Source organism: Myotis brandtii, unplaced genomic scaffold (assembly GCF_000412655.1).
Source record: "Myotis brandtii unplaced genomic scaffold, ASM41265v1 scaffold92, whole genome shotgun sequence".
In the NCBI taxonomy this organism is placed as follows: domain Eukaryota; kingdom Metazoa; phylum Chordata; class Mammalia; order Chiroptera; family Vespertilionidae; genus Myotis; species Myotis brandtii.
This window is the reverse complement of record NW_005371791.1, coordinates 1691703-1701184: the sequence shown is the minus strand read 5'-3', so window position 1 is coordinate 1701184 and position 9482 is coordinate 1691703. Positions and strand designations below refer to the sequence as shown.

Here is a 9482-nt window from a genome sequence, read left to right as displayed (position 1 = left end):
AGAGAGAGAGACACACACTAAATTCCCTAAGTGGTACTTTACATCCCCATGACTATTTTTATAACTGGTAATTTTCACATCTTAATCCCTTCCCCCTTTTCATCCATCTACCCAACTGGCTGTGAGGACCAAATGTGTCTACAGTTGAAGAACAGCTGTGCAGAAGACACCTCTATGGAGCAGGACTTGCTTCAGTGGGGCTTTGGTGCTCACTGAGTCTGCCCCTTGAGTGTGTTGGTCCGAAACTGCACTGGTTCTGGGGCCTCCTGGGAGGTGCAAAGTCAGCCACTGCCTGGGGTCACAGTGCAAGAGTTACAGAGCGATTTGCAGGTGGCTGTTACTTGTGTTGGGCTTGGAAGTGCCCAGGCAAGGCCAAGCTGACTTGGGCTTCCTATTGATAGGTATGGGGCATGCTGATGCCAGCTGCAGTTTATTTGAGAGATTTTAGAAAAGTATGAAGAAGCCTGAGCCAGGACAGGCCATTCATATGGAAAAGCTGCTGCAAACAGGGGTGGGGCTGCAAATTGGATTGGGCAGGGTCTCAGGGATCACCAGGGCAGAGCCAACAGTGTGAGCCAGGCTGATGGAAACTCAGCTGTGGCTGCCCATCAGCTCTGTGACTGTGGAGGTCTCAGCATAAGAATAATGACTTCTGCGAGCACCCCTGTCTGGGAGAAAGCCGCCCCTGAGTTCTTGCCCCAATGCCAGACAATCCAGTTCCTCCCCATATGTCCCTGGATCCTCCTCAAGCCATTGCCCTAGCATTGGAGCTCAGCGGGAGCTAGTTCCAGTAAGTCATGCACTGGCCCCTTAAGAGAAACTGCCTGGGTCTCCAGCAGCCTCCGTGTCACTCAGCCACAATCCCTGCTGGTTTTTACAGCCCGAAGTTACAGGGGCTTCTCTCCTCGGCACTAGGACCTGGGCTGGGAATCTGGTGTGGGGCTTGGACCCCTTGTTCCTCACAGGAGGCTGCCGCAGCCTAGATATCCCTCCTGATTAGAAACATGCCCCATGTGGGCGTTGGACCAGCCTACTCTGTGCCTCTGCTCCTCCTACCAGTCTGTGTGCATTCTTCTTTACTTCTCTAGTTGTAGGACTTCCATTCAGCCAGATTTCAGGAGGTTCTAAATGATGGTTCTTCGGTATTTTAGTTGTAATTTTGATGTGGCTGTGGGAGGCAGCAAGTACCCGTGTTTACCTACGCTGCCATCTTGGTCCTCCTCACCTTTTAGTTATGATGTGTGTTGGTGTGGGCCGCTTTGGGTTCACCATGGTTGGGACTCTGTGCTTCCCGGAATTGTATGTCTATTTACTTCACCAGGTTAGGGAAGCTTTCTATCATTATTTCTTCAAATAGGTTTTCAATTCTTTGTTCACTCTCTTTTTTCTGATACCCCTATGATGTGAATGTTGGTATGCTTGATGTTGTTCCATAGGCCCCTTAAATTATCCTAAATTTTTTGGATTCTTTTTTCTTTCTGCTATTTTGATTGGGTGTTTTCTGTTGCCTTATCTTCCAAATTGCTGACTTGATCCTTTGCTTCAGCTAATCTACTGTTGTTTCCCTCTCCTGTATTCTTCATTTCTGACCTGATACTTTTTATGTTTTCTATCTCCTTTTTTGTTTCTTCTCTCTTTGTTAAAGTTCTCATTCAGTTCATTGAGCATTCTTATAACCAGTGTTTTGAACTCTGCATATGGTAGATTGCTTGTCTCCACTTTGTTTAGTTCTTCTTCTGGAGTTCTGTCTTGTTCTTTCATTCGGTAACATGTGTCTTTGTTTCCTTATTCTGGCTGCCTCCCTTTTTTTTTTTTTTAATGTATTAGGCAGAGCTGCTATGTCTCTTGTCTTGGTTAGAGTGGCCTTATGTAATAGGTGTCCTGTGGGAGCCAGATGCTCCTGATGTGTCCCTTGTGTGGGTTGTATGTTCCTTCCTATTCTACTTGAGCCTTGATTGCTGTTGGCATATCAATGGGAGGGATTGACCTTCAGGCTGATTGGCTGTAAGACTGGCTGTGACTATAGCAGAGGGGCTGTTGTGCAGATGATGACCCCATGGAGCAGGATTTGCTTTGGCGGGACTCTAGTGCCTGCCAAGTCTGCCCTTCGTGCGTGTCATGTGGTGGCAGTTTGGTGGTGTTCTTGTATGATAAGATCTGAAGCTGGCCACGGGTGTGTTAGTTCTAGAGCCTTGTGGGAGCGCTCTGGTGCAAACCAACATCAGCCTCTGCCTTTGCTCTGCCTTGGGCCACTTGGTATGAGCTACAAAGTGATCTAGAGATGCCGCCTGTGCTGGGCTTGGAGGTATCAGGGAGAGGCCAAGATGTGAACTGATACTAGCTGCCACTAGTGTCAGGTTTGCACGCACTTTGCAAGAGGCAGTCTCCAGTGCTTTTATTAAACCCATGTCAGTCAGGTTTTCAACCCCCTCCTTCATTCACACCGAAATTTCAATGTTACCAATGACAGCTACATTGCTAATGGTCAATTTTCAGTTCTTTTCATCCCTAACCTAATGATAACACAATACAACTAATCTCTCTTTTCTTATACACTTTCTTTGCCTGTCTTCCCTAATTTCTTAATTTTTCTCCTTTTAGTGATGGTGTTTTTTCAGTCTTCTTGTTTGGTTTGTATTAATTCTGGAGTATCTGGTCTTCCCTTGGAGAATTAATCCAGTCTCATGACTAAAATACTGTCTATATACTAATGACTCCCAGATTTTTCTGTCCAGAACAGACTTTTCATACAATTCCAATGGGTTTCTAATTACATAATTCTAACTTAACATGTCCACAATGAACTCCTGCTTTTCACTCACAAACCTATTCCACTGTGTTTTGTTTTGTTTTGTCAAAACTGATAGCCACTCCATTCTTTCATTTATTCAGGCCAAAGATGTTGGCACAATCCTTGGCTCCGCATTTTCTCTTAAATCCTACATCTAATCCATTAAGACATTATATCAGCTTTCCCTTCAATATATTCAGAATCCATATACTTTTTACTCCCATCAGTGATCGAGAGGATTATCACAATAGCCTCCTAACTGCACTCTCAGCATCATTCAATCTGATAAATTTCTAAAGAATTAGAATAGGAACCCTATTACTGAATGCAGTGGTTTTCAAAGTGTTACCCTGAACCAGCAGCATCACCTGGGAACTTAGCAGAATTGGAAATTTGCTGGATGCCAACCCAAATCAGAACCCGAGAATGGGATCCAACAATGTTTCCTAACAAGACTTCCGGATGGTTCTGATGCATCTAAAGTTTGAGAGCCACTGATATAACATGATAGTGGCTAATAAATTAAGTCAGATAACTTTTTTTAAATATCCGCTAAAGAGTGAAATGTTATAAAGGGAAAAAATACCCAATTTACACATTTACTTCTAATTAAAATATAGAAATAAACATTCACCTTCAAATTTTTTACATAGATTCCAGATTTTTAAAAATATGGATGTATGTTTTTTGTATGTATGTATGTAAATCATTGTTCATAATTTCCTAGTTCAATTTCTTTACAGTGGCAAGAGACCTTAAAAGACACTTGGGAAGAAATTGAGAGGATACTTTTTATGGATTTGTTTAATTTTTGCCTCCCAATTTCTAAATCTGTTTTGTTTACTCTTACTTTGATGATTTTTTTGTTAGTCACTCCTTTTTATTGGATGTTTCCACAGAATTAATTATAGTTTTTATAAAAAAGAAACATTTTTTTTGTACTCATATTTGTTTACATAATTGTAATTAAGTTACATAAGTATAATAAATACAACTGGCATAGGCATATTTGTGAGTAAACACAATGGATTCTTGGTAAGCAGATAATTGAGCTGGAGAAAGTATGCAGGCAAAAAGAGACACTTTATGGCAGAAGAGTTCAAAGGGCCATGAAAATCAATCAGTATGTTTTGCAGAGAAAATGAAAAAAGGTTAATCAAGACAGCAAGTTAAGTGGCGATCAATTTAGATAGCTCCCATTGTCACTTATGGTTCACTTACATTGGCAATGTTTGTTGAATAAATGTTGAATTTTGACTTTTTTTATTTTGTGGACTGTATCAAATAACCTACTTTTTTGTTGTTCTGTATGTAAAACTGTTATCAACCTTGATTTAAAATTTCTCTATTTTAGCTTATAATCACATGCATGAACAGGTAATGACATTACTTTTAACTGCTAAGTAGGTATTGATGCATCTTAAAAACTTACCTGGCATCCTTCTGCTGAAATGTCAATTGGTTGTCTAATCTCAAAGTTAGTACCTGCTTCTGGTGAAGTGCATCATTAAGTTTCTCCTCCAATTCTTCAATCTTAATAAAGAAGAAAAGGTAAATTATTTGGTAATCTTTCAAATTATTATTAAAAAGCACTTAAAAGAAATACACTTTTAAATAGAGCAGCGGTTCTCAACCTGTGGGTCGCGACCCCTTTGGGGGGTCGAACGACCCTTTCACAGGGGTCGCCTAAGACCATCGGAAAACACATATATAATTACATATTGTTTTTGTGATTAATCACTATGCTTTAATTATGTTCAATTTGTATCAATGAAATTGGGGGTCACCACAACATGAGGAACTGTATTAAAGGGTCGCGGCACTAGGAAGGTTGAGAACCACTGAGATAGAGGGTGTTTTTGCAGTAGTTGTGTCCACAAACTGTAGTCTGTTCATCCAAATTATTTTTAAACTGTGGTTTAAAACTGCTGCTATAAATGTTCTTTTTTGCCAGGTGTCATTAAGACTATTTTCCCCCTTAACCTACTCTGAATAGAAGCCTATTGACAACTGGAATTTTATGTTGATGTCTCACCCAGATAATTATTTCCAAGCCAGACCCTTCATTTGTACTTTATAGTCATACTAGTAGCCCAGTACACGGATTTGTGCACATTGAAAGGACATTAATTATAAAAAATATTTTAAGATGGCTACTCACCCTTTCTCTATAATAGAAGTGTCAGAGATGAAAGAAAATCAGTAAAATGTATAAAATACTTTCAGAGTGCTTGACTAATTTACCTTGTGATGAAGTATTTACAACTTTAACATCACACGCTCTTTGAACTTGATAGAAAGCAACATATAACTGACCATGCCTGAAAACAGGTTCAGGTAGGAATGTTCCTACTCTGTCTAGAGTTTGTCCTTGTGATTTATTAATAGTCATTGCAAATGCTGGCATCACGGGAAATTGTCTTCGAATTAATTTAAATGGGAGGCCAGTGTCAGACGGGGACAGCTGTTCCAATAGTTGGTCTTCAGACATTTTCTGTCGATGATGCCGCTTTCTTTCAGCTTCAGAATGTCAATAAAAACAACCAAATTCACGATCAACAATGACAGATCGAAGCACACGCATGTGATTGGTGCCAGTGAGAGCATTATATGTATCGTGCATGCGCAAGTCAACGTTTATTTTTAAATTGCCAGTGTGTGTTATATGTACCAGCCAGTCAGTCAGTTGGACAGTTGGATGGATGGACGGTCGGTCACTTAGCCTTTTATATATATAGATATATATATATAGATATAGATATCTGATTACTATCCATCTTCAATTGACCGAAATGAAACTAGTCATTAACCTTACCTAGTCTTATATCCCTCTTGCATTTCCTTAATCTCTAAAGCAAAAAAACATGAGCCACCTTTGATATGGCAAGTTCTCCCTCACTGCTTTTGCCCCATATTATTCCAGTAAAACTATTCTTGTCAAAATTATGAATCACCTCCATAATGCCCAGTCCAATGACTATTTCTACATATTTATCGTACCCAACAGCATGATTTGACAGAGCTGACTGCTCCATCTCTTTTGGCTTCCTTGGTAATCCTCTTTGGTTTTCCTCCTAACTCTGTGCACTTCCAAGTTTCTCAAGTTTGCTGCATTTGGGGCCCTTTGCTCTCCCTAGGAAATGTCTTCCAACCCCATGACTTTAAGTGCCATCTATATACTAATGCATATTACATACATGCACACACACACTCCTAGTCATGGACTCTTTCCTAAACTCTAACTGACAATTCCAATTATGAGTCTAACTGGAATCTAAAGTTTAACATGCTCAAAACAGAACTTATATTTTACCTCCCAGATCTGTTTTCTCCCAGGCTTCGATTTCTCAGTAAATGGCATCAGGTGATGAAGCCAAAAAACTTAGGAGTCTTACACAAGGCAACAGCCTAATTATTATCCTTTGCTTCTATGTTATCTGCCCTTAGTTTATTAATTCAGTGCTATTTTGAATACAAAATCAGGATATGTAACTCCAATTGCCTAAAATCTTCCAATGGCTTCTCTGACTACATAATCTAAAATAAAGCAAGGGTTAAACAATGGTGATGGGCTCATATCCAGTCCATGTCCTGTTTTAGCCCTTGAGCTAAGAATGGGTTTTTAATTTGTAAAGTGTTGTTTAAAAAAACAACAACAAAGAAAAATATGTGCTAGACCATATGTGGCATGCAAAGCATGAAATATTTAATTTCTGGCCTTAGCCTGTTTGGCTCAGTGGATAGAGTGTTGGCCCTTGGACTGAAGGGTCCCAGGTTCAATTCCAGTCAAGGGAATGTGTCTTGTTGCAGGTTTGATCCCCTGCCCTGGTCAAGGTGTGTGTGGGAGGCAATCAAACAATGTGTCTTTCTCATATAGATGTTTCTCTCTGTGTCTCTCCCGGTCCCTTTCACTCTCTTCTCTCTCATATAGATGTTTCTCTCTGTGTCTCTCCCCATCCCTTTCACCCTCTCTCTAAAAATCAATGGAAAAATATCCTCGAGTGAGGATTAACAACAACAATTATATATATATACATATACTTTCTGGCCCTTTACAGAAAAGGTTTGTGACTCCTATCTAAAGTAGACATTGCTGCCCTGGCCAGTTTTACTCAATGGTTAGAACGTCAGCCCTCAGATTGAAGGGTCCCAGGTTTGATTCCCGGTCAAGGGCACATACCTTCTTATTTGGCAAACACCTCTTGTTAAAGACTATGGTAACTGAATTTACACTTGCTACTATAATATAGTAACTATCAAATTAAAAGACAAATATAGTAACTATCAAGTAGAAAAATACCAAAGAAACCAAATCTCCACAGTAGAGAACTATATAGATCCAATAATAATTACGATCTTGATTCTTCCCTATCAAACTAGTCACATCAGGGTTAGTTCTCAATAAAGCAGAAGACTTGGCTAGAAAAAAACACGTAAGAAAACATATCTCACACATGCTAGATTTAATAAATGGAGTCTACAGAAGCAATTCATCCCTGCCCACCTTTAAGTCACCTCTTCTTTCAGTACTTTTGGATACACAGAAATATTCACACACACACTTCTAAAACCAGTGTTTGAAAGCTATGCAAGAAAATATAATTACTTTCCTGACATGATAAATTTTTAATTTCAAATTCTGGGCATATATATAAAAATTTAATTCTTATTTACCTGCAGCTTGAAAACAACACAAAATTTACAGCTGATCTTACCTTTGTAAGATAATCTACTTTCAAATTGTCAATCATCATATTTTTTTGGGATAGCTCTATTTTCAGTAACTGAATATTATGAAGTAGTTCTTTTCGTTCAATTAGCTGCCTGGTGATTTTGATTTTACCATCTCGCTCTTCTGATGAGGAAATGTCATCTGTAGGAACTGTTGTTTCTAAACTAATATCTTCAGATTCCAGAGAGCTGGAGACATTCACTGTTTTTGATGCCTTGGCAATTTTTCGAGACATTATTATGGACCAGTTTTCTTCTCCAATTCTATTTCAGTTTTCTGTAGGTTAAAAAATATCAAGTTAAATGTACTCAAACATTCTCTGTGGAAAGCATATTACAGAGACCCTAAGGATTCCCTAAGGCAATCTGAGGACCCCAAATCTAGGGCACATTAGGAAATTATTGCTCAGATCGAACACATTAAATCAAACTCATTAAATCCTATTATGAACTCAGGCACTTGGATGAATAAGAAACCCAGTTCCTAGGCGCAGGAATACTTGGAGGAGACAAAGAAATATGTAGGAGACAAAGGATAAAGCTCTAATGCTACCAATAAAAGCAGCACATGTTCAATACTAGAGAGATCACTTCCGAGTTGGTCAGGGGAAGGTTATACAAAGATAGAAGATAGAATCTTGGAGGATTTGGGGAGGAGTAGGAAGAAGGGGAAAGCATGCAGGTGCTAAGATTGGTGGAGAGGTGGTGAAAGTGTAAAGACAACGGGAGAGAGAGGGGTCAGGCTGGGGCCAAGTCTTTGTGAATCGGAGTAGTTGGTGACTCCCTCACGCACCCAACACACACACACAGCCTTAATAATCCAGGCTGTGGAGGGCCTTGAATGTCAAATGCGTTAGAAATCTATTCGGCAGGCAATGAGGCATCACTGAAGATGTTTTAAAAGGGGAAGCAGTGACATAAAAGCATTTTTCATAGGCTTGCAGATAGCAGATGAAAACAAGAGGGTAGAAGAGAAACACTCAAGAATTCTAAATCGAACTTCTTACCCTTCCAGAAGAATTGAACAACTCCTCTATTTTAATGCCACACGATATAATGAATTGTTTACGGTATTGCTGATAACAGTTTTTCTAAACCCAAGGATGTGTGTATGGAGGGGAAATGGCAAGCACTTTGGCTGAATCGGCTTCCCTCCTTTTTAAACGGCAAAGGGTAAGAACTGGATGAAATCAAAACAGGCAACACCACCTGGGTCTCAAAGGATCAGGGACTGATCCTGCCCACACATGCGGGGCGAAGAAAACCCAAACTTGGCAGCATCGGGGGAATTCCTTGTCCACCCGCGGGTATGGGACAGCCGAGAGCTACCTCGAAAGCTTCAATTACTCCCCGTCGAAGGCTGGACCAGCCGCCACTGCCGGGAGCTGAAGGTGTCTTCAATCAGCCGCTCAGGTTGCAGCACCTCAAAAGTGAATTTCAGGTGGGGGACCGTTGGGACCCGTAACCAAGACAACCATTTGGGCGCCCAGAGGAGGACCGTGGAAGCCGCAGTCTGCAAACGCCCAAGCCGCCGGAACTTGGCCGGGATCCACCCAGGCGCCGGAAGCAACGCATGCTGGGAGCTGGAGTCCAGAGGAGGGCCACGCCCACATCGTGGGCGGAAATGGCTCCGAGATCCGCCCCTCCTCCCTGGCTCCTCGCTTTTGCCCAATCCTCGCAACCCTTGGAGAGCCAACCAGCATCAATCTCGACGTTTTCCCGCGAGAAGTGTTCGCTAGTGCCTAGGAGCGGGAAGGCGCGAACCTCCGGGTAAAGGATAGTCGTGCGACAGGGCTCCGAGCTGACTCCGGTCGCCGGAAGAGCGCGGTAGCCGTCGGATTCCGCGCCGCGAGACAAGATGCTGAAGTCTAAGACTTTCTTAAAGAAGACCCGGGCGGGCGGCGTGATGAAGATCGTGCGGGAGCACTACCTGCGGGATGACATCGGCTGCGGGGCGCCC

The 9482-nt window shown here is 41.4% G+C and overlaps 1 protein-coding gene across 2 annotated transcripts in view; it reads right to left on the bottom strand.

Moving 5' to 3' along the window:
• PIBF1 (progesterone immunomodulatory binding factor 1) overlaps positions 1-9052 on the bottom strand; it is a 227257-nt gene extending 218205 nt beyond the window's left edge. For both annotated transcript variants that reach the window (XM_005885649.2, XM_014532881.1), the window contains exons 1-3: positions 8852-9052; positions 7507-7799; positions 4224-4324 (exon numbers count right to left, since the gene is read on the bottom strand). In XM_005885649.2, the coding sequence (XP_005885711.1) occupies positions 4224-4324; positions 7507-7758 (353 nt within the window). In that variant the 5' untranslated portion in view covers positions 7759-7799; positions 8852-9052. The remainder of the gene's footprint in view (positions 1-4223; positions 4325-7506; positions 7800-8851) is intronic.
• Positions 9053-9482: the final 430 nt, after the last annotated feature.